The sequence below is a fragment of the Brienomyrus brachyistius genome, chromosome 15 (assembly GCF_023856365.1).
Source record: "Brienomyrus brachyistius isolate T26 chromosome 15, BBRACH_0.4, whole genome shotgun sequence".
In the NCBI taxonomy this organism is placed as follows: Eukaryota; Metazoa; Chordata; class Actinopteri; order Osteoglossiformes; family Mormyridae; genus Brienomyrus; species Brienomyrus brachyistius.
In genome coordinates this window covers 7,288,949-7,312,819 of record NC_064547.1, presented here as the reverse complement: position 1 = coordinate 7,312,819, position 23,871 = coordinate 7,288,949, and the positions used below count along the sequence as shown (strand labels likewise).

Sequence of the window (23,871 nt, the reverse complement as noted above, 5' to 3'; positions counted from 1 at the left end):
ATATTATTTGATTAGTAATGCCTAAATGAAATCATTGATTATCGCAAAGAATTAAATGTATTGAAATACAGATTCAAATGGAATGCATGATTAATGGATATTGGTACGCGTATTGCAAGTCAATTTTTATTCAGTGACTGCCAAAAACAACTAAGCGATCCCAGCTCTGCATTGCCTTCAGATCAGCCGTCAGACATATTTCTTCAGCCAATTCAGCATGTCCATTCTGGCCTCCTGAATAAAGGGGCTGTCAGTAGGATTTATGTCCTCCCTTTTGCGGTGAACAAAGCCGTGGGTCTGTCCTGGAAAAATCTTCACTTGAAAGTCAACAGTACAATTTTCCTTTAACTTCTCCTCAAGGACGGTCACCTGAAAACACGGTTAAGCTACTTTAGGGCTCACAAATCAAACACTTTCTTGCCATTATGTACGAACATACCAAAACTGTATGTGGTGCATGGAATACAGGGTAATAATACAAGACATGCAGGAGGAACACCACAGAAAAAGACATGTAAAAAGAACTGCTAATGCAATTTACAGAACACACAGTGTGAGGTGCCTTAAGACAATAAATTAACATCAGAATATTATATGCAACAATGGCTGCAAAACCAAGTGAAACAAGTATGCTAATGTGCTCAATTCCACAGATGTGGAAGAGACTGATGACTCAGATAGTGCAGAAAATCTGAGTTTCCTTGTAAAACCAGGGGGTTGAAAAATAACCAAAAACCTTAGCTAATTACTAATCAGAATGATAATGGGCAAATGAGGGCTCACTAACCTGATCGAGAGGTATAACTGCATCGTTTTCACCGAAAATGAATAAAGTAGGACTCCGCAGCTTGTACCTGTCCTCATCGTCTCTGATGATTCCTACAGGAAGATAAAAATGAATGGATTATCGTGGCATCAAGTATAACCCTAACCCCAAGAACTATACAGTGTCTGTACCCGTCTCCACAGAAAACGCTGGCAACTTACAAAAGATGTTCAAAAGATGATCAATTCAAGTAGCAACTAAAGAGCAAGGTGGCCATTTGTAAACATCTACTGCAAAATGGACTTACCGTACACAGAAACCCCAGCTTTGATCTGTGGATAGCGGAGGACCAGGTGGTGTGTGGCGGTTCCCCCCCAGCAGAAACCCACCACAGCTATCCGTGTAACCCCACACTCCTTTGCCAGGTATTTCAACACCACGTCCACCTCTCTGAAATGACGACGAAGCAAAGCACATTGGTAACACTTTACTTCACGCAGCTCAAATATTTAGTAATAACTCTGTCACTATCAAAGTACAAATCATGAACAAATATAGTTGCTACTTGAGATAAAATATGTGCCACGATTCATTAATAATGAACAAACGTGAGATCAGTATTTCACTTGTTATTCATTACTTGTTCCTTCAGTAGTTCACAAGGGTTTACAGAATTAACAGATATAGTAAATATAGTAACTTTGGGGTAAAAGTTGCATCATGTTTCATTAATGATTAACTAATATATCAGTATTTCACTTGTGTTATTCATGACTTTTCATGACTTCAGTAGTTCGTTCAGTAGTTCACAAAAGTGTATATTATAACAGATATAGTAACTGCTTGAGATAAAACATGCATCACTATTCATTACTCGCTAATTAGCATGAGATCAGAATGCAACTAAGACATAGTCTGTGGTTAATTAATGCATAAATAATAATAAAATACTATATTATTTGTGCCTCATCAGGTAGTGTTACTAGCACATTGGTCATTCGTTATTTAAATGAAGGCCTATACAATACGCGTGGATCTTGCGGTTCTCTTCAGCAGGTAAAGCAGGCTTTCCAGATGTTCTACGCAAATAAGCATGCTCAAATGAATGTTTACTTATTTATGTCAGTGGCCTTGCGATCTTCCAACCATTTCTGGAAGGTTGAAAAGTCATGAGATGGACTCCAAGGTTCTTTTCCAGTAAAGAAATCTGGGCAAACAGCGCTAAAAAAAACCCAACAAAATATATTATTAAAGAAATAACGATCCATAATAGCAGACACGGGAAAATATGCTTTAAGTATACTTGTATCCTCTTGATAGAATTTTGCTTTGCCTTTGACTGAATATGATTGACTTCGGTTCAACATATATCTGAGTAAAAAAATATATGGTGTCAAACTGGGACTCTTTCATTTACATGTATCCATGGGAAGACAGTAAATCAGCCATGTATCTCGTGTTGGGAAGCCGCCACCCGTAAATGTCTTGAATGACGATGACAGCTTTGTCGGATTTCACGGCGGGTTGTGACACATATGCTTCAATGTGCTCGATCTGGACCTCAACCCCCGAAGCTCCATAGTCCATCCTGTCCCCGATGTCACAAGGACATGGCTTCGCTTCATTTGCCATCTAAAATATGACACGTCCAAAACACGTAAAGTCAGCACTGCACACTCGGCAAAATCACATTCCCAGAGCTGTCGATTGCATGCCGAAACCATTCCAGGGCAACATGCTAAATTGCGTCAAATCAAGCGCGTGTAACATAGTTGCATATCAATATGTGAAATTTAATGGATACATTCTTGCATAAAATGTTGTCACTAAATGATTTTGACCAACTACATTGCTAAACAGCACCGAATTATAATGCAGCTGTATTTGCACGACGTTTAAGCAAAATCTAACTTGTTAATGTAACATAGCGGGCTCAGCATTTAATATGTGCTGTTTCACCATTTTATAGGGTCGCAGCAAAAGAATCACGCGCCCCATCTACTCATTTAACTGGAGGACATAAAGAACATAGCACAATATACCTCAACTTCCCGATAGCAGATCCCGTATCTCCTATATCGTTAGCGATCTTCAGGTTGAAACCAGTCGTACCTGAAACGTCCGTATGGAATCAATTTACCAAATAGTTACCAATGCAAATTCATTTACAGCGTTTGCTTGCGTTCGGTTACGCTAAGATGGTTATGTAAAATGCATGCTTCTGATAAGTCAAATACGTGCATAAAAATGAATAAAGACGCACATAAACAAGCAGGAATCCCCTAGACTTTGGACTTCCGCCGCTTGAATCAAGGGTCGGTTTGTGCTTTAATTCGTCCCCCCCTTCCTTCTGTAGGCTGGCTGCTCCGCCCCTTCGACTTTTCCCAGGTTTTTGTGAGCCTGCCTGTCCTTCACTGTGTGAATAACATTGCGCAACCATTTAACTAAACCAAAATTATCAAAACATAAAACCATTTGAGGCGTTAGTGTTTTTTTTATACGGTTCATCCGGATCATTGTTCCACTTTGTCCTCAATGCTTAAAACGTGAAGCCCTCGGCAGGGGCTGGGTTCCGGTGAGCAAAAAAAATGGAGAAAAACATTCTAGACTAAATCACTGCTGGTATTCAAAGGTGCAACGTACTAACCAGTGTAAGTTAACTAGTACGTTTCGGATTTCCTTAAGACGAAAAGGCACCGCTGGGATTCGAACCCAGGATCTCCTGTTTACTAGACAGGCGCTTTAACCAACTAAGCCACGGCGCCACACAGTTGACAAAAAAGTTTGACTCCTGAAAAACTAATGTAACATTCCTGGCATTTAAAAAAATTATGTTTCTTGAAACGCTAATGGTTGCGTTAATTGTCAACAAATCGATTTTTCCACGTCGTCCCACTGCACGACTGCATTCGCAGTTTCTTGGATCTATACACCGCACATTTACAATTGAAGTGATTTTGCATAATGTGGTATCAAGTAATCTTTTTAAATATCCAGCATGGTTTATCCTGAGGAGGCTGTGACTAATTTGGAACTTTGCCGCAAGCGTAAGCCGAAAGATATTCTACTTTCTCAATGCTTTAATATGACACTGTCAATATAATAATATTCCTCGCTTTAATCACCATTCTAAACGCGAACATGACTGACATTCAGCACCTTTCAACATTTTTCAACGAGTAGTGCAAGTTCTGTTGGTACTAATATATACTGAATAACTTTGTATTATTATGTGAAAGAAAAAAAAACATAGGTCAGAACTAATCCTATGTAAGTTTTATTGGAGTCAAAATTGGCATTGTAGTATGCATGCACATATGAGTTTCATTGCACTGTGTTCATAAAATAATTAAATGCATTTTCAACAAAGTCTTTTACTACTCTGACAAACACAGTGTCATATCTGTCCCAACAACCCGATTGTCACACAGACATAATATTATATCCAGCCAACCATGTTCCAAATGTTCATACTGGTCAGGATTACTGAGCATGAGATTCTAACAAATGAAATCACTAAAAATAAAGTCAGAAATGTCAAGCATGGATCAGAACATTTTTATATGTAGTACTGTATACATATGTATATGTATTAACTCAGAATGGGGCACCAACATAACGCAGGGTACATATATACAGCCTTCACACGCACATTCACACCTACAGGCAATAGTGGCAATGGCAGCCTGCAGCTGTACCCCTGTATGTGCTGTGGCTGCCCCTGGATTTCATGCAGCGTCCTGGGTATTTGTCTAACTTCGTGGGGGTCTGGAGCTCTATTCTGCCACAGCATTTTTGCACATAATATCCCTCGCTGCTACCATACAGTAACTCAAATACTGCATTCAGACTGTTACCATTCATTAATTTGCACTGTATGTTGTCTTGTCAGATTGTATTGTTGCGCTTGTGTCCTGTCTGCACTTATGATGTTGCTCTGTTTTGTCCTGCTCTGTGTTTTTTGCTTTTTATTTTTATTTCTGTTGACGGTCCATCCATCCATTTTTTGAAACTGCTCGTCCTATTCAGGGTTACAGGGGGTCCAGAGCCTATCCCAGATGCTACGGGCGCAAGGTGAGGAGCAACCCAGGATAGACCCACCACAGGGCACACTCACGCACCATTGTACATAGTTGGATGCTGAATTGCTGAAACAGGTTGTCACCAAAAGGAATCGTTGGTCTGATTTAGTATTTTGTCATTTTCTGAAACTAGAATAAATTTTCAACTTATTTAGTAGTGTCTTTTCCTGTGATGACACTTTGGAGGATACCCCTATTCCCAGAGGTGGAGATTTCAGGTCCAGAGAGTACAAATCCAGACCATGATTTTGTTTCAACCAACCAGTTGAGTACTCTGTGACTGTGACTCTTTATACTCAACTGGTTGGTTGAAACAAAATCCTGGTTTGGATTTCTACTTTCTGGACCTGAAATCTCCACCTCTGCCTATTCCCCGGGCTGGTCTGTATCATGTCACGTCAGGGGTGAAAGCCAGTTCCACTCCGCTGCTGGTGTCCTCTCCAAACATTGCAACCACTCCACTACCGCTCTGTCCTTACAACATTTTTGCTGCCGTAAAATGAAAAGCAATGTCGTGAGACCCAAACATTGCCGTCTCCAGTCACGAAGTGTCGAAAAGATCGTTGCCGTGCGGATTTTCACCCCCGGTGTCCGCAAAGTATACGGTTACATTTAGTTTAATGTGCTGAACCAGCAGAGTTTGTCCCCGCTCCGGGGAATAGCCGCTACATGGGTCTCATCTGGGGGTGTCCGTTGTTTCCGATTGAGTTGTTTTGATCGCCGGGTTCCCAGACGGCGTGCCGATGTGTCGTCTGTCAGGCTAAAAGCGCCACCGATCTGCGCGTCACCCTACAAGATGGACACCGCCGAGGAAGGTATCGCTGACAGGACCCAATTTTACCTTAAACAGCGATGTCGTGTCTGAGGATTACCAGTGCTCTCGTTCACTCTCTTGTCATTTAGGTTTCAAAAGGCCGCAGATATGATATTATTAACTACACGAGATCAAATCGGACAGACAACTAGCCTTCCCAATTTGCTGTGACTCAGAGCCGCTTCCCCTACCAGACTGAGACAGATCATTATTTATAACCTTAACTATATGCTGTTGTGTCCAGCCGGCAGATACTTGCAGAGAGTGTCATTTGTATAGCAGACAGGGAGTTGATCAGCAATGTGTGACAGGTGGACCGAAATGTTGCAGCGGTCATCAGTGTAACTATGGAGAGTGAAATCGCCACCTGGACTCGTTTGTTTTTGCGTGTTTGTAAGATGCAGCTGGTTGTAGGCGTGTGGCAGGTCCTCGGTGCTTTCAACACCTGTGCTTCTGCACACTTCCAGTATCTTGCATAGCAGAGCCGTGTGATCGGAGAGACTTGGCGAGGACCGTGCAGCCATGGATATCTTCTGTATGCATTTATTTCTGCCCACGTTGGACGCAGGGTTGCCAACTCAAACACATCTGGCGTGGCACTCACGCTTTCAGTCTCTCACACTCACGCAAGAAATCTCATGGCAAATTTATACTATTCCATTATAGATCTAAAATTAACTACATATAAAGTTGGAGTTGTTTGTAAACCCTACAGACTATTTACAAAATAATAAAACATGCATATAAATGTCTGTGAGGCTTGTCTCGAACTGAAAATCCCACGCCAGCCAGCTGACTAAAGCTGCAAAGCTTTGGACGGGAACCGGTTAAAGGGTTTCGCTTTGACGCGCGGCCCCTGTCATCCCAGCACGTGCTGTAAAGCCGGGAAATGTGGTGAATGAAAACGCAGATCCTCATTGGACTGGCTTGCAGGACGTTACGATGCATTCGTACGACGGTTGTACTAACCGTCTCCCCATAAATCCATTTTGCAAGTGGTTAATTCACATTCAGCAGAGATGTTGGATTATCACTCTGAGTGAGATGCTTTTGAGGAGCATCTGGGACCAGCTTTAAAGTGCGAATCTATTACCATTGCATTGAATGTAAACCTTTGTTTTTAGTACTTTTGAAATCAACAAAATCTGTTATAAATATCTTTCTTGCCATTCTAAGGTTATAAATGAACATGATCTGTTGATCTGAATATGATCTGTTGATTTTTGCATGTGGTATTTGGTATGTAGGTCCTTGCCTCCAAAGTCTAGGCTCATAATATATAGGTTCCTAAAGACTGTCAACCTTACTGAGTTTGTTGCCATTAAATGTTGTTTGATGTCTCATTGATTGAGAGGCTGAGTCTTCTGTCCTAATTGATTTGCTTTTGTTTTCCAGCTGATATATGCAGGGTGTGCCGGTCCGAAGGGACCCCCGACAAGCCCCTCTATCACCCCTGTGTCTGTACCGGCAGCATTAAGTTCATCCACCAAGAATGGTAGGAGCCTATGGGCGTTCACTCAGTACTCTCTTTATTAGGTACACTTAGCTCACACCGATTCACATAGGACCCACATTTGCCTACTGAACCCCAGTAAAGACACATGAGGTGTGCTTCAGAGAAGCCACTGCACACCACTGTTGTACTGAGCTGTTGTTTTTGTATTTTTGGCCTTTCCGCTAGCTTTAGCGAGTCTGGCCATTCTCCTCGGACCTCTCTCATCATCCACAGCAAAGCCCTGACTATATATTTTTTAATAACCTCTGTAAACTCCACACACTGTAGCGTCCAAATGAATCCCAGGAAGATGGCTGTTTCTGTGATGTTGGATCCATCACTTATGGCAGGACTCTTCGATCTGGCCCTCGATTCCAAATCCAGGCCGTGTTCTCAGTTCTCCCAGGTAGTTAGTTTAATAATCACTGATTCTGGTTGGCCACAGAGGCTTCACACCTGGCTCACAGCTAAAGGAAGGCTGGAAAACCAGCAGTGCTTGGGACTAGAGCACCGTGATTTGAATAGCGCTGACTTACGGCATAAACAATCACACCATGTTCAGAATTGTGTATGTCAAGCATCTTAGCTGTTCTGAGGCTTAGTCTAGTATAACTGAACATCTCAGCTCTGGTTGCCTTCTGAATGTATTCAGGTGCAGCCTCATAGTTCACTGTTTAGAGGAGCGATGTTAACTAGCAGGTGGATGTCCTAAACCAGCCACTGAGTGTATCCTTATTGTCAGTGTAATGTGAAATGTAATGTGCTTAAAAAGCAGATGTCTTGGTTCTCCTCACAGAGCTGCCTAGTGAACCTGAGTAAAATGGGTCAGCGGGGAGTTACCACACAGGCTGTTTACAGAAAGGGCCATTTCTGGGTCAGTGAATGGGTGGCAAACCAGGAGAGAGTCAAATGGTGTCCATTATGTATTATAGTGCGGCACCGGAAGACTAGGCATGCTTTCCAGGTCCTGCAGGTGCTGTGGGTTTGTGTCGTGTTGTAGCACTGAGGCTGATAATCTAATCTAGGCCTTTGAATAGGAAAAAAAAACAGTATAATGCTTTAAAAATGAAAATGAGGTTAATTCGTGTTCAAACAATAGCTTTAATCATTTGACTGGTGGGACTCTACAAAATCCTGCAGGATGCTGCCAGTTTTTTGACACTGTGATTCCTCTCATTTTTGTAACTTTTTTGAGGATCAATAAGCCAGCATCATATGTGTGATTAATCAGGTTAGGGGAAGATGCTGATGATTAACCAGAACGTTCTTTTCTTTACAGCTTGGTTCAATGGCTAAAGCACAGCAGGAAAGAGTACTGTGAATTATGCAAGCACAGATTCGCATTCACGCCAAGTAAGTAGCTAATTGCCTATTGCTGTGTGATATATGGATAGCGGTGCTTCCTAACCAGCTTGCGTTATGTATGTTGTTCATATTTGGCACCACATGCTAGCAAAAATTCAAATATGCAGCTGGTATTAAGGCGGTCATGGTGTTTTTAGGAGTCAACCAGCTCAGCAATCACGTGAACAGAAAACTGTTAAAAAAATTCACTTTAACAACGAGTTGTACAGATTTCTTATGAAAATATTTGCAGTAACAAAGCATGTGCACATTATTGCAGAAGTGCAATAGTTTCTGAATACAAATGTGATGTCTTAAAACAGTCTAAAAATTCCTGGAGCTCAGTGTCCCTGGTGTATTGAGAGTCTTTAGCAAAGCTGTGCAAACAGAAAGGTCTTTCAGAACGGTTACCTGCTTTACAGAGGTTGGGACATGATTGGTGACATTCCCACAATTTCAAAATACAGTTACAGATTAAATATAATATCTGGCCAAGCATGCGCACGCACATGCATCATTACATGCATGTATAATTTGATGATGATGAAGATGATGATAGTTTATTGCACGTAATAGGGCCTCTCATCTGTTTTCCCAGTTTATTCCCCCGACATGCCGTCTCGGCTTCCAGTTCAGGATATCCTGGCGGGACTGGTGACTAGTATCGGCACGGCCATACGCTATTGGTTCCACTACACGCTTGTGGCCTTTGCCTGGCTGGGGGTGGTCCCCCTGACAGCATGTGAGTTCACCCCCCTCTGGAAGTTTTGAAACAACCTTGCCTGTGCCTCCTGCCTGGGTCTGTGTTGGTTAGAAATGAAGCTTCATGAACCATTTGCTGTATTTTCTGACCCCACTAGATGGTGCTGTCTGTTCAAGAAAGCGCTCAAATCATGCTCCAAAGTCAACCAAGAGCACCGTCTAGTGGGTTTAAAAAATACACTAAATGGTTCATGAAGCCTCATTTGGCCATCACTAGTCCGTAGGAAGCATTTATACCTCTTAACTTAAACTGTATCGATTTGACTGAAGCTGAGCGGAATTGTACAGTATAACAAAAAATTTTGGTTCCGTTCTCAGTTTCAGGCTAATGCAAAATAGATGCGTTAAATATGATAAAATGCAGACCACAATATAAGTTTCAATGCTTATATCCTCTTCATGTACTGCCACATAAACGCCTGTTGGGTGAATAAGTTAAATCTAAAGCAGTAGCAGCTCAATGTGGTGCTCAATCTGATATCTGTCCTCTGATGTCTTCAAAACAGGTCGAATGTACAAGTGTCTGTTTACTGGCTCTGTGAGCTCCCTACTGACGCTGCCCATAGACATGCTATCCATGTAAGTGCCAGTTCTGCCTCGTCCGAGCAAAGCCCCTTCCAGGGGGTTCCAGAGCATTCCGGGGCGGGTCATCTGTTACTGCCACACATTTCATGATGCAGCCATCAAGTGCTGAGTTTTGGGGCTGGGTTCATTTTCAGATATACTGTTGGGTACTGAGAGTAGGTATTTCCCATGCAACTCAGCCTATATCAGGGACATATTTAGCAATTTGATAAATCCAACAGGAAAGGCCATAATGTTTGACCTGGTTGGCCCAGTCTCCACTGGAGCTCAGCTTTTCACCATGTTCACACATGTGGATGATCAGAATGTCAGATGGTAGAAAACTTAAGACTTTCAGACAGATTTTTTCCATCCGTTTCCTATACTACGTTTTAATATACCAGTCGAAAATGTGGAGAGATGACAAAACAGTATCCTTTTCTGCCTGTGATAAGTATGATAATTATAGAAGTAAAACTGGCCAATTCCCTCATTTTAGGGATTTTCAAAGCTGGTAGTTAGCTTCTGATCCAAAGCTGGAGCAAAGCAGCCTGCTTGATGAGCTGTTTGCTTAACGAGAGGTTTGGAATGCAGGGCGGCTGAGTAATGGTGTGTCTGTCCGCTGTACCGCAGGGAGAATTTGCTGGCAGACTGCTTGCAGGGCTGCTTCGTGGTGACGTGCACCTTGTGTGCCTTCATTGGCCTGGTGTGGCTGCGGGAACAGATCGTCCATGGCGGCGCCCCCCAGTGGCTGGAGCAGAACCTGGAGCAGCCCCCCAATGAAGCTGGCCAACCAAATGAGGTATCAGGGGCATTGAAACAAGATTCATACCCCTCTTATTCAGGACAAAATACTGTCAAATACGTGGATATAAAGATTCAGTGATGCTTTGACTTTATAGTAGTGATGGCCAAATGAATCTTCGTGAACCATTTGCTGTATTTTTTGTAGCCATTAGATGGTGCTCTTGGTTTACTTTGGGGCACGCTTTCCTGAACAGACAGCACCATCTATTGGAGTCAGAAAATGCAGCAAGTGCTTCTTGAAACGTCATTTGGCCATCACTGCTTTATAATATTGAGGGTAATTTCCTTGTTCAAGGTGCCAGGTGAGGAAAACGGTCCAGCGGAGAATCAGCCTGTGGTTCCTAATGGCCACGGAGAGGAGGAGGAGGCGGTTAACGACCCCGAGGCCCAGCTGGACGCCGAGGAAGACGAGGATGGTGACGACGAGGATGACGATGAGGAGGATGACGCTGCAGAAGACGGGGAGGAGGCCAACAACGGGGCCCAAGGTACGTTCAGCTTCGTCGGGACTCGTGCTATGGACGCTCGTCCAGAAGAGCCCCGCGGCTTGACTGTGCCGGTTGGTTCTCCACGTAGATGACATGAACTGGAATGCACTGGACTGGGACCGAGCTGCAGAGGAGCTGACTTGGGAGAGGGTAGGTTACAGTGTCGGCGGCTGTTGGTGGGTCAGCTATTCATTATAGCCACTTGATGACAGTTACTTTTGTTTGTTTCACAGATGCTTGGACTTGATGGCTCCTTGGTGTTCCTGGTATGTGTATTATTGTATTGTTTTGTTTTGTTTTGTTTTGTTTTGTTTTGTCTTGTTTTGTTTTGTTTTGTTTTGTTACACATGACAGAAGATGAGTGAACAGGGTTCCATATAATGCTACACTGAGTGAAATGTGGAAGTTGACCACATCTTTCGAAAACCACATTTCTGTTGAAATTTGTCTAAATATAATTTTTTTTTAGATTAATATATGAAATTATATATAGTGAGAATATGTGAATTATGAATATGTGCTTCTCTTCCAGGAACACGTCTTCTGGGTCATTTCACTGAACACCCTCTTCATCCTTGTTTTTGGTATTCAGTCTTTCATATTTTGTTTGACGTTACATTGTAGACAGTGATTCCAGTTACATTTTATTCTAAAGCATTTCCCTTGTGGGTTAGCTGATGAGAGTCCAGAAAGGCTTTGGTCAGCAGAATGTGCTAAACTCCCCGTACTGCAGTTATAAGGTGAAATACATCCGCATATATACAGTGAAATTAATGTCGCTGTGGTGATACCGGAGTCACTTTCACTGCTTCATTGTGATGTTACTAATGACAGGAAGGAGGCAGAGAAGTGACTGTGTTTCGGTCACGTCTGTTAATTATCCACAGTCTGTCCTGTGGCACGTGCAGCTACAACCACAAAAATATGAAGAAAGCAAAGACTTATTTGTAGACATGGGAGATGTTTTATAATAGAGGTGAATCAGGGCTGAGCTGAAGCTTGACTCACGATGGGAAGAAAAAGGCCCCCCCAACACTTTTTCTAGTTTTCTTAGATGATGTTACGATACAAATATCAACAGGTGAATTTGCTGTGTTTGAGTATCTCATGACCGGGAATGCAGTGTGTGAGCTTGGCTCATGCAGATCTTTCTCTTCCTTCAGCTTTCTGTCCGTATCACATCGGTCACTTCTCAGTCGTGGGACTTGGTTTTGAAGATTATGTAAGTCCGCTCTCTGCTCTTTTTAATACAGTATGACATGCATGAGTTTGAGAAGCTGATACATTTTAGAAACCCAATGATTTGGGACTGTTATTAAATTCCAGCTCATTTCTTCAAATCAACTCTTGCAATAAAATCCAAAGCTTAGAGGTTAAAACTTGCTGGCATGTGGGGTTTATGACATTTATATTTTTCTTTCTTCTAGATAGAAGCTTCTCACTTTGATGGCTTGATCACGACGATCGTGGGCTATGTCCTCCTGGCTGTAACCTTAATTGTGTGTCATGTATCCTTTTGTGTCTAGTCTTTCTCTCTTATGTTTTGTCTCTTAGTGGGATAATGGCCCAATTTAAATGGCAAGACAAGGTGTTAATGCCCTCTGTTAACCAGTAATTTCCACGTGCAAAGCGCGTTTGCTCTTTAACGGCCAGCATCTAGGGTCTGGCAGCCCTGGTGAGATTTCAGAGGTCACGACGCTTGTTAGGTGTTTGCTACATTGTTGTAAAGGTAATCAGTTTTATTTGTGTCACTATTTTTTTAAGTGCATCAAAAGCAAAAAAATATAACAAGAAAAAAAATGGGTGTCTTTTCAGGTGTCTTTGTTGGTAGTTGTGGAGATCGGCATCTTCCCCCTGATTTGTGGCTGGTGGCTGGATATCTGTTCCTTGGTATGTCTGCATCCAGATCTGATGAGTTGCCTGGTTTAAGAATAAATCCATGCAGAAGGAACATCCAGCCAGCGACCCCTTGAGGAACTGTAAAATGACTTCGGAAATGTCTCTCGCAGGAGATGTTTGACGCTTCTTTGAAAGACAGAGAGCTGAGCTTTGACTCGGCCCCCGGGACGACCATGTTCCTGCATTGGCTGGTGGGCATGGTTTACGTCTTCTACTTTGCATCTTTCATTCTTCTGCTGCGAGAGGTAGGAGGCTATATCCATGTTAGGAACCTTGGTCAGCAAATATGAGAGATCAAACACTCAGTATGTATCTGTTGCCACTGGACACTAACGGACGCCTCCTTACTTTCAGGTTCTGAGACCTGGTGTCCTGTGGTTTCTGAGAAACCTCAACGACCCCGACTTTAACCCTGTGCAGGAGATGATCCACCTGCCCATATACAGACACCTTAGACGGTTCATTTTATCAGTGGTACGAAGGCGCTTCCCCTTTTATACTCATAATCTGTCCTCACTCCTCTTCTGCTTCGCTTCTGTTTACAGACGAACCAAAAAGACACATTTCTCCTCACAGGTGGTGTTCGGTTCCATCGTCCTTCTCATGCTGTGGCTGCCCATACGAATAATCAAACTCGTTTTTCCGAACTTCCTTCCGTACAACGTAATGCTCTACAGGTGGGTAACTTTGTGTTAGTGTGATACACTGGCTGGCCACAAAAAGTCACCATTTGAATTAAAATCACTAAGTACTTAAGGGCCAATGACTGGATCATTATTACTGCTCAACAACGTGAGTCAGTACTTGAATCCACTCAATGGCCAGGTTATCAATTGATTTTTTCTTTCCTAATTGCATGGGCATATTCCAGGATGGTAATGCCAAGATTCATTGGGCTGGAATTGTCAAAGAGTGGTTCAGGGAGCATGAGGATTCATTTTCACACATGAATTGGCCACCACAGTCTCAACCTTAACCCCATTGAAAGTCTTTGAGATGTGCTGAAGAAGACTGTACAGAGTGGTTTGACTCACCTGTCATCAATACAAGATCTCAAGCAGAAATTAATGCAAATCTGGGTGCAAAACAAATGATCAGATGTTGCATAAGCACATGGAAACAATGTGCATGACTGTGCACCATAATCAAAGCTAAAGGTGGTCCAACTAAATATTAAAGTGTGCAACTATTTGGGGGGGCAGCAGTGTACATAAATGTACAGCAAAGTGGTTCAATTGGGTAGCCTGAAGCCTCCAGTCATATATGATTGTCACATTTGTGAGCCTATCAATAAGACTCTTTCGGGTGACGCGCTGGCCAATCCGGGGCCTGATATATCTCTGACTGACAGGCCTGTGCTCCCGCCTTCCCCACCCAGTGACGCCCCAGTAAGTGAGCTGTCACTGGAGCTGCTGCTGCTGCAGGTGGTGCTGCCGGCATTACTGGAGCAGGGCCACACCCGCCAGTGGCTAAAGGGCCTGGTGCGGGCCTGGACCGTCACCGCCGGTTACTTGCTGTGAGTAGTGACCTCCATGTTAGCCGCCCACATTCACTGCTGTTGTAACGACAGCTAACCTTTCAGCTAATGTTTAGGACAGATGCTTGCCATAGCTACAAAGCTTTGTTTGCCTATATTGATTGCAGTCTAAATGTATTATTTATCATCAGTTCGTGCAGAGAAATCATTTGAATATGGGTGACACAGTGGCTCAGTAGGTAGCTCTGTTACCTCACGCCTCTTCCTGTTTCCTCCCACTTAAAACACATGAAGTTAGCAGGGTGTGCATTTCTAAACTGCCTTTAGCGTGTGGGCACTGTGATGGACTGGCATCCTGTTTAGGGTGACCCTGATGCTTTTATGGGGACTCTGGGGGCCCTAGGCAAACAAACTCCATGCCCCCCCGACCTCACCCTTCCCTGACATGGTATAACAACATAAGAAATTTACAAACAAGAGGAGGCCATTCGACCCATCGAGCTTGTTTGAGGAGAACTTAACTAATAGCTCATAGTTGATTAAAATCTTATCTAGCTCTGATTTAAAGGAACCCAGGGATTTAGCTTGTGCTACACTAACAGGGAGACTATTCCATACTCTAACTACACGCTATGTAAAGAAGATTAATTTTAAAATGTTCTCCCGCTAATTTCCACTTATGGCGTCGAGTTCTAATATTTAAACTAATATTAATATAGCCATTTGGCTGAACAGTATCCAGACCTGTTAGAATCTTATATACCTGGATCATGTCCCCCCTTAGTCTCCTTTCCTCGAGGCTAAACAGATTCAGCTCAGCTAACCTCTCCTCATAAGACATTCCTCTAAGACCAGGAATACTTTATAATATTTTACCATTATTTTAGCATGTAGTCTAAATTAAAAATATCAACAAAGAGAATTTAATAAACACAAGTCTTTTATTTTCACTTTTTTGTGAAAACAGAATACACAAATCAGACTTGTCAACGAAATATACTATATAATCGGCCGCCCTCGGGGGCCCCCTTACAGCTTGGGGCCCCAGGCCATTGCCTACCCTGCCTGTCTTGTCTCTATGCCTCGGGATGTACCCTAGTCTTGTGTGCTATGCTGCCTGGGATAAGAATATCTCTTGACTAAGATAAGCGGATAGATGGATGGATGGATGGATGGATGGATGGATGGATGGAATATTTGAAGTATGAAATTTTTATACTGTACATGTAAAATAATAAAGGATCATTGAAAGATGTATTTAGTGCTTTAGTTGCATTGTATTTATGAACTTCTCCATGTACCTGTAATATAGAATTCTTAACAATCCATCCACCAGAGATCTTCACTCTTACTTGCTTGGAGACCAGGAGGAGAGCGACGACGACGGCCAGCAACAGGCCAACAACAACCAGCAGGTCCGCAACGAGGAGGCGGCCCCGGCCGTGGGGGAGGGGCTGCACGCGGCTCACCAAGCCATCCTCCAGCAGGGCGGCCCCGTGGGTTTCCAGCCGTACCGCCGGCCTGTCCGCTTCCCCTTCAGGGTGAGACCAGCGAGGCTTTCCCCCCTCAGGCCGCTCGGTCCCGCCGTTACCCTGCGGCCTCTCAGACGTGGTTGTTTCATATTGCAGATCGTGCTGCTCATCGCGTTCATGTGCGTGACGCTCCTGGCGACCAGCCTCATCTGTCTCACGTTACCGGGTGGGTCTGAGTCTGTCTGCCTCCTCATTGGACAGCGGCACCTGAGGCCTACTGGGTTTAACTTTGTACCGTCCTGCTGCTGGTAATTGTTTGCTGCAAAAGTCACCTACAGTCAAAGAATTGGATATATACGTGCCAACATGTTTAGAGGTGGTGTGGTCATCCAAAGTTGTGGGTTTGAATCTGGACCCAGCTGTGTGTTTGTGTGTCTAGTTTGTAAATTCTTCTCCATTTCTGTTGGATTTCATCTCTTTCCGCAATTCAAAGACCTGCTCTTCATATTAAGCGCTATCTCTAAATTGTCCCATGATGGCCACCGCCCAGGGGGTACCTTCCCTTAGGCCCTGTACCACTAGGAGTCTCCTGATAGCTTTAGAACAGTGTTTCCCAATCCGGTCCACATTTATGCTACTTCCCAACTCCCACAAATAAACATGGACTGTCTGTAGGTCCCCGAGGATCAGATTGGGAGACGCTGCTTTAGAAGTTCCTCAAAATGGGCAGGCAGTTGTTTTTGACTATGATCCCTCCTCACCTCCCTGGACTGCTCACAGTGTTTGCCGGCCGCTGGTTGATGTCATTCTGGACGGGCAGCGCCAAGGTCCACGAGCTTTACACGGCGGCCTGCGGACTCTACGTGTGCTGGCTGTCTGTCCGAGCCATCACCGTCCTGCTAGCCTGGATGCCCCAGGGTCGCACGGTCCTCATCCTCAAGGTCCAGGAGTGGTCAGTGATGGTAAGCAGGAGAGGTCTTAGTCTTCCATCTACCCCCCGAGTACTTGTCCTCAGGTTTATTTTAACCATACTGCCCCAGTGAAGATATCAACTAGGCGAAAGGTACAGCTTTCAGCCTTGCACCTATCCATTTAAACAGCATTACCGATTTTCTCATCCATTTTTTCATGACTAATTGGTAAGTTCTATTACTCTGCTCTTGGGTGTTTTTGCTGCAGATCTTGAAGAGCCTGGTTGTGGCCCTCCTGGTGGCTGGGGTCATTCCGCTTCTTCTCGGCCTGCTGTTCGAGCAGGTCATCGTGGCGCCCCTCCGCGTTCCCCTCGACCAGACGCCGCTCTTTTACCCGTGGCAGGTGAGCCTCTAAGTCTCTCACCGTGTCTTGCTCACCAAGGAAACCTCTCTGCCTGTGGGTTATCAGTGATCGGGGCTTTCAACAAAGTCATTAGTACAGGGGTCTTCAACTACATTCCTGGAGAACCTCAGCCCTGCATTTTTGGGCATCCTCTTACATAACACACCTCCTTGAGCTTCTCTGCTAATTACCACCCATTTCTTGAGTTGAATCAGTTGTGGTGGAACAGGGAAAAAACTAAGCTGTACAGGGCTGGGACTCTCCAGGACTGGAACTGGAGGTCCCTGGATGAGAGCGTAGTCTTTCTGGGTGACGGTGCATGTCTCCTTCATCTCTTTCTGCTACGTAGGACTGGGCCCTAGGAGTCCTTCATGCCAAGATCATCGCTGCTGTCACCCTCATGGGTCCTCAGTGGTGGCTGAAAGTAGTGATCGAGCAGGTCAGCAGAGCTATCGGCGTCTTCAGTCAGATGGGCTTTGTCTCCACCGTGTTCTCCTGGTCTGCTTTGCGTAACTTTTCGCCATGCGCTAGGTGTATGCAAATGGGATCCGGAACATGGACCTGCATTTCATCATCCAGAAGTTGGCGGTTCCGGTCATTTCAGTCTTACTCCTGTCTCTCTGCGTCCCCTACGTCATAGCTGCGGGTATTGTTCCTGTCATGGGTACGTCTAATTATGTTTTAACAAAGAAATCCCTGGTGGTGGTATGTTTTATTTAAAAAATAAACATAGCGTAAGTCAAGGCATGAAGAAACATTTGTTATATCAAAGTGAAAAAGCTTGGATCTTGAAGGGTTAGGCTGGGCGTGGTCCTTTGAGGGGTTCCGTGACCTCACAACGTGCCGGTGCTTTGCCCTGCAGGGGTCACAGCGGAGATGCAGAACCTGGTACAGCGGCGCATCTACCCATTTCTCCTGATGGTGGTGATGCTCATCGGAATCCTGTTCTTCCAAATCCGACAGTTCAAGCGCCTTTATGAGCACATCAAGAACGACAAGTAAGTCTACTCTGTAAACACCTGCCAGTCATTTTAGACATTGAGGATATTAAGAATTCTAATCAGGATATTAATTTTATATGCATCATACCTGTCCAAAATTTACATGTATCATACCTGTCCATCGCTTAATTATTGCCTTTGCTAATAAGGGTAAATAAAGGCGTAGTGAAGCAATATTGCAATTCCTCAGTTTGCAGGTCTTGCTATTTGAAATGACTATGCTCTCATAATCATTAAAAATACTGTTGATTCACTAATCAAAGCTGTTTTTACTGGTTCATCTTTCCTGCTGTAGGTATCTCGTCGGTCAAAGGCTTGTAAACTATGAGCGCAAGGCAGGCAAAGCGAACGTAGCCCCGCCCCCCAGCTCCACACAGGAGTAACGTTATAAAGCAGGACATTCATCTAAGAAAGACTGCCTGGCAACCCCTTGCTTGGCCCTGCCTTCTCTCTTTCTGTACGACATTTTTCACATCCAGGCTCTCGGCACCGAACCAAATTTTGTCCTCCGTTTGTAAAGGCAGCCTATGTACTTTGGCTTCGCTCAGAAGCCACCGAGCTCGGACTGAGACAAGAAGGAGCCTTGTACATGTTAACCAATGTGGATATTAATTTATTAAATCGAATCGTCACTTTATTTCATGGATTCTTGTTGAGTCTGGACAGGAATCTGCTGCCTTTGACACATCAGACTGCCTTTGTACTGTCTGGATCAGCCTGTTTTTTTTGGGACACTTGTCTGCCTCTGGGGGCGGTGTAATATTTGAGTCTGCATCCAGACTGATCATGTGCTATACAGCATTACTTACCTTCCAAAATGATACACCACCGTTGCTCTCTGTTTCATGCTATTTTAGTTGAGCAAAATGTATAGTAACTGCTAAATTATTCAAGGGTAGTGACTATTCGTATTTAACCTGTAACGGAAACTGTTTTTTTTCCTTATATTGTTGCTGGTTGTCTTTTGGTGAGTTATTAAGAATGGAAAAGCTTTAACAGTGACCTTACAGTGATGGCAAAACAGCATGTGTGAGTCACATTTTCAGTTAACCAAATGCTGCTATTTCTTATTTTTTTTCCTGCTTTGTTCATTGTGTGTATATATATATTTTTTTAATGTACACAAAATACTTCAAAGGGTTTGGACAGTGTTCTTATACACCACAATATGGTTATAATTTGATATTTATTACACATTGAAGTTTGTGAATTAAATACAAACATTTTTTCCATTTCAGTTTCCCTTGTTTTAACAAATTTGAAACGATGTTTAGTTCTTGATAAATCTAGACCACTCTTGGGCTGTTGTTTGTTACGGTTCATTAGACAGAAGGACTTGTCTAAGTTAGTCCTCTGATGCATGTTAAAGTTGTGATCTGACGCTAGATTGTACCGCTGCTTACGAGGCTGTGTGACCACCTTCAGTTCCTCAGAGAAGGACATTACTAGGGACAAGTCTGCTAGTGCAGGGTGGTCATATTTAAGACATTTTTTTAAATCCTAAGGGAGTGTAAAAATACTCATGGAAATGGAATATTTATCCTTGCACCATTTTGGAAGTGGCATTTGGTAAATACTAAATGCATTTTTCATTAAATAGGTCAATAAACACATGCATACCACATATGATAATCTGTTGATTTTAGGTCTGTGAATTGTTTTGTGACTTTCTGTTACTGCTGGATCTTCTGCTGGATATTCTGGCTACTTTTAAAGCTGAACGTGTGCTCAGTTTTATGTATGGCTATAAAAAGCTTAAGATCATTTGAATTTGTAATGGCTTATTTGGAATCAGTCATTTTAAATGTAGTGAAATCTGCATGCCATTACACATAGAACAGCCTAAATGTGTTTCACCCAAGAAATATGAGGGAAAACTCATTTTATATTGGGAAAACTAATTTATAAAATACAGTATGTGTCCCTTTAATCAACTTGTGGACATGCAAGCTTATGATTTCAGTGATTTTAATTTTTCTCCCTTAGGATGTGACCCATCGTCTACTTATGCTTTATATGCCAACACATGCATACTTATGATCAATTATAAAATGCCTTTTACAACTTTTAACTTGAAATAGTCAATTACTTAAAATAAAGTGCATTATAATTTTTTTTTACAATTACTGATGGATAATCTATATTATACATGTCAGTCTCATCCCTGAGTCTGGCAGCACTGTAGAACTTTAGCAAATAGATCCTGATGCTTACAGAACACCATGTAGGATTGCATGGATTTCCCATCTATGCAGGTTTATGGGTCAGGAGCTTCTCCCAGAAGCTGCAGGCACAAGGCCGGGGATTTCCCAGGACAGGGTGCCAGCCCATCGCAGAGCACACACACACACACACACACACACACACACACACACACACACACACACACACACACACCATTCATACCTATGGGCAATGTGGTAACACCAATTCAGCTTAGCATTTTTTTGTTTTGTGGGGGGGAAACCCTTGAATATAGAGGAAATCCCACGACGATACAGGGAGAACGTGCAAACCCACATAGAACCGGGACAGAGACTCAAACCCTGGTCCCAGAGGTGTTAGACAGCAGTGCTAACCGTCCATCCATTTTCTGAAACTGTCTATCATATTGTGGATCACAGGGGGTCTGAAGCTCATGAGTACCAGGCAGGGAACAACCCAGGGTGGGGCACCAACCCACTGCAGGGCACAACCCAGGGTGGGGCACCAACCCACTGCAGGGCACAAGGCAGGGAACAACCCAGGGTGGGGCACCAACCCACTGCAGGGCACAAGGCAGGGAACAACCCAGGGTGGGGCATCAACCCACTGCAGGGAACAACCCAGGGTGGGGCACCAACCCACTGCAGGGCACAAGGCAGGGAACAACCCAGGGTGGGGCACCAACCCACTGCAGGGAACAACCCAGGGTGGGGCACCAACCCACTGCAGGGCACAAGGCAGGGAACAACCCAGGGTGGGGCACCAACCCACTGCAGGGCACAAGGCAGGGAACAACCCAGGGTGGGGCACCAACCCACTGCAGGGCACAAGGCAGGGAACAACCCAGGGTGGGGCACCAACCCACTGCAGGGCACAAGGCAGGGAACAACCCAGGGTGGGGCACCAACCCACTGCAGGGCACACACACCATTCACAGCTATGGGCAATTTGGCAATTCCAATTGGACTGCAGACACCCGGAGGAAACTTCACGACGACACGGTGGAGAACATGAAAACTCCACACACGGAACCCTGATGGAGACTTGAACCCAGACCCCAGAGGTGTGAGGAGACAGTGCTAACAATTTAGCACAGTGCTAACCATATCTATAAATATGTAATACAGTTGATGTTTTCGCGTAGTTTGGCTGTAGTTCTGTTAACATTAGATCTGATACCCAGCCTATTCACTCACCATGAAAGCGGTACCAGAATGCTAACAGCACAGGGTGTGCAGTTATTACTTGTATACCTCGTGTGTTCATTTTTCTTCCTATTCTCCCATACTTTTTAAAGCATCAAATACCAGATGGAAAAGTGGGCTAATAAATGGAGGCGGGTGGAATAATGACCTCATCTTTTGGGATTATGGGAGAAGGGAGCACCATTCCAAATGTCTCCCTCAGAAGCTCTGGTATCTCCTTGTCTGATATCTTCAGGGTGGTCTTAGAGATAGGGCCACCCACTTCAGAAGGGAAGCTAGTGACCGTCAACTTGTGTCCCATGTAGGTGACCCGTCCATTGGGTAGCAGAAGGGAACAGAGAGACTTGCAGTAGAAGATTGAACTCGGGGAGGTCTGATGATAGAGACACATCGCTAAGAAATCCTCCCTTTCCCTAGGCTGCAAGGTAAATTTGTACAGCCCAGTCCAGCCCTCTTCCTTGCTCTTCCCTTCGGTTTGGTCCTCCTCAACCGTTTCCAGGAACATGGTCTCCCCCTCACACCGGACACGGAACACACCATGCTCCTGCTTCTGGGAATCTTCGGTCTCCAAAGAAATGGGGATTTCAAAGCCTGCCCCGAAGCCAACGTCACAGAGCCATCGCTGTCCCTCCAGCATCACCATGACGATGAGGTGGTCAAACGGAGGCCCGTAAACCCGAGTGATGCGGTTCTTGACTTGAGCCGACAAGACAGTGATCTTAAATCCCAGCTGTGATAGTAGCCACGAGAACAGGCCATTATTCTCGTAGCAGAAGCCTCCCCGTCGTTGGTTGACTATTTTATCATAAAGACATTGTAGCTCCAAGTCCACCCAGCCGCCACTGTGAATAGTCAAATTTTCAAACGGTACAGACAACAAATGTCTCCTGTGAATGCGATTAAGAGTCTCAAGTGTTGGTGTTGCAGGTCCATCAAAGCCGATCCTTAGCAAGTATTTTTCTGTGTCCATGCTACACTGAAACAACAAAATGTTACATTTACGGACGTACACTATAGCATACTTATCTAAAAATTTAAATACAATGTAGTGCAATCAGCTTCTTAGTAATGAACAATAAAAACACGAAATTAAGGTAATGTCATGTTCTTTTTTAAAAAATCATAAAGTTTATAACAACCTTACAAAATATCTTTCGGTTTCGAACAGTGACTTCGACCTTGTCTACTGGTTAATTTATCCTCATAAAGAAATACAAATCTGGCGAATTTGTGTATTTAGTTCTATTTTAAAGCATTCTGTAAGATGTAAGTAAAGCTACAGACGATCGTGGTGTATAAACTTGGATTTTATAGAAGAAACCAGGGACTTCTTCAGTTCCGGTCCTTACTGTACCTGTTATACGCCGGGCAGGCAAAGTTCCCAGCATTAGACAGTTGTCGAGACTTTTATCGTGTCCTCAAGAAAGCTGCATCTTTATGTGCATGACATGACACAATTAATGGTAATTATAATGTTCAGATCGATCCTTAATTCCCTCTATACACAATCCAGAAGTGAGCATTTGCCGTCGTACAGCAATCGTCTGAAAGTGTATTGTGATCCGGGTATTCGTAAAATCCGGAACTGAAACTACGGAACTGAAAACATTTCATTCGTTTTTATACTTTACATGTGGGGATAAGTTATTGCTTCAGGCGACATTTTGCATATACTTTATTTTATAAAATTATTTTCAGAAATGCCAGCAACAATACTGATAATGAACAGCCCTCTAACTGACTCTCAGTTGGTTTAGAAAAAAGACTTTTAAGAGAAAAGAAAGCCTTCCTTTGGTTTTGCATTTTTCTCTTTTTTGTTAGCTGTGCACAACATATCCGAAGAATACATTACAATTAAATTAGTTAAGAAATAACAGATTGCGTATATACAATATTAAGGTGATAACAACAACCCTCACTGTCTCTAGGTGCTGCTTCAGACAGGGCATTCTGCAGCAGGGACACCACCCGTCCTGCAGCACCCTGCAAATCTCCCTATCACAACAGCCCACATAACAGAATAACATTAGTGTATGATTCAGTAGGGCTAGTCCAGGTCTGGAAAGTAGTTGGGCCAGATTTTCAAACCAAGAAATTTAGCTGGGCCAGACATTTTCAGCGGCCCAGTAAGCAGCAGGTAATGGCATTTTAAACAAACACAGATCAAGGTACATTA

At 43.7% G+C, this 23,871-nt stretch overlaps 3 protein-coding genes and 1 non-coding gene across 6 annotated transcripts; 1 reads left to right on the top strand and 3 right to left on the bottom strand.

Moving 5' to 3' along the window:
- Positions 1 to 112: 112 nt before the first annotated feature.
- cmbl (carboxymethylenebutenolidase homolog (Pseudomonas)) lies at positions 113 to 3,181 on the bottom strand. 2 transcript variants are annotated; one of them, XM_048976493.1, is made up of 7 exons: positions 3,030 to 3,181; positions 2,809 to 2,878; positions 2,184 to 2,398; positions 1,880 to 1,987; positions 1,074 to 1,216; positions 788 to 879; positions 113 to 369 (listed from the first exon to the last, which is right to left on the bottom strand). In XM_048976493.1, the coding sequence occupies exons 3-7, from the start codon at positions 2,396 to 2,398 to the stop codon at positions 190 to 192; spliced, it is 738 nt and encodes a 245-aa protein (XP_048832450.1). In that variant the 5' UTR covers positions 2,809 to 2,878; positions 3,030 to 3,181; the 3' UTR covers positions 113 to 189. The 2 variants fall into 2 exon arrangements, with proteins under 2 accessions (XP_048832450.1, XP_048832451.1); XM_048976494.1 differs by lacking the exon at positions 3,030 to 3,181 and having other exon boundaries at positions 2,809 to 3,023.
- Positions 3,182 to 3,457: 276 nt separating this feature from the next.
- Positions 3,458 to 3,531, bottom strand: trnat-agu (transfer RNA threonine (anticodon AGU)). The gene has a single exon. It is a non-coding gene; the product is annotated as a tRNA-Thr (tRNA).
- Positions 3,532 to 5,383: 1,852 nt separating this feature from the next.
- Positions 5,384 to 19,911, top strand: LOC125708728 (E3 ubiquitin-protein ligase MARCHF6-like). The gene is made up of 26 exons (XM_048976482.1): positions 5,384 to 5,663; positions 7,058 to 7,157; positions 8,437 to 8,510; positions 9,100 to 9,243; positions 9,770 to 9,842; positions 10,461 to 10,629; positions 10,930 to 11,122; positions 11,211 to 11,272; positions 11,356 to 11,388; positions 11,655 to 11,706; positions 12,286 to 12,344; positions 12,550 to 12,630; positions 12,783 to 12,851; positions 12,938 to 13,012; positions 13,132 to 13,266; positions 13,376 to 13,495; positions 13,598 to 13,698; positions 14,400 to 14,537; positions 15,835 to 16,039; positions 16,127 to 16,196; positions 16,751 to 16,932; positions 17,150 to 17,284; positions 17,634 to 17,723; positions 17,816 to 17,948; positions 18,147 to 18,282; positions 18,581 to 19,911. Exons 1-26 carry the CDS (start codon positions 5,645 to 5,647, stop codon positions 18,666 to 18,668), a joined length of 2,736 nt encoding a protein of 911 aa, XP_048832439.1. The 5' UTR covers positions 5,384 to 5,644; the 3' UTR covers positions 18,669 to 19,911.
- On the bottom strand, positions 19,455 to 23,262 carry LOC125708734 (arylamine N-acetyltransferase, pineal gland isozyme NAT-3-like). Of its 2 annotated transcripts, none has more exons than XM_048976491.1 (2): positions 23,050 to 23,262; positions 19,455 to 22,671 (listed from the first exon to the last, which is right to left on the bottom strand). In XM_048976491.1, the coding sequence occupies exon 2, from the start codon at positions 22,663 to 22,665 to the stop codon at positions 21,814 to 21,816; it is 852 nt and encodes a 283-aa protein (XP_048832448.1). In that variant the 5' UTR covers positions 22,666 to 22,671; positions 23,050 to 23,262; the 3' UTR covers positions 19,455 to 21,813. The 2 variants fall into 2 exon arrangements, with proteins under 2 accessions (XP_048832448.1, XP_048832449.1); XM_048976492.1 differs by having other exon boundaries at positions 19,455 to 22,666.
- Between the last annotated feature and the right edge of the window lie 609 nt (positions 23,263 to 23,871).

Coding starts and splice junctions, on each gene's coding strand:
- LOC125708728 (XM_048976482.1), top strand. Junction 11,389..11,654: donor ATGGCTCCTTGGTGTTCCTG/GTATGTGTATTA, acceptor CTTCTCTTCCAG/GAACACGTCTTCTGGGTCAT. Junction 17,285..17,633: donor CGCTCTTTTACCCGTGGCAG/GTGAGCCTCTAA, acceptor TCTGCTACGTAG/GACTGGGCCCTAGGAGTCCT.
- cmbl (XM_048976493.1), bottom strand. CDS start 2,398: ATGGCAAATGAAGCGAAGCCATGTCCTTGTGACATCGGGGACAGGATG. Junction 1,988..2,183: donor CTGTCTTCCCATGGATACAT/GTAAATGAAAGA, acceptor GGTTTTTTTTAG/CGCTGTTTGCCCAGATTTCT. Junction 880..1,073: donor AGCTGGGGTTTCTGTGTACG/GTAAGTCCATTT, acceptor ATCTTCCTGTAG/GAATCATCAGAGACGATGAG.
- LOC125708734 (XM_048976491.1), bottom strand. CDS start 22,665: ATGGACACAGAAAAATACTTGCTAAGGATCGGCTTTGATGGACCTGCA.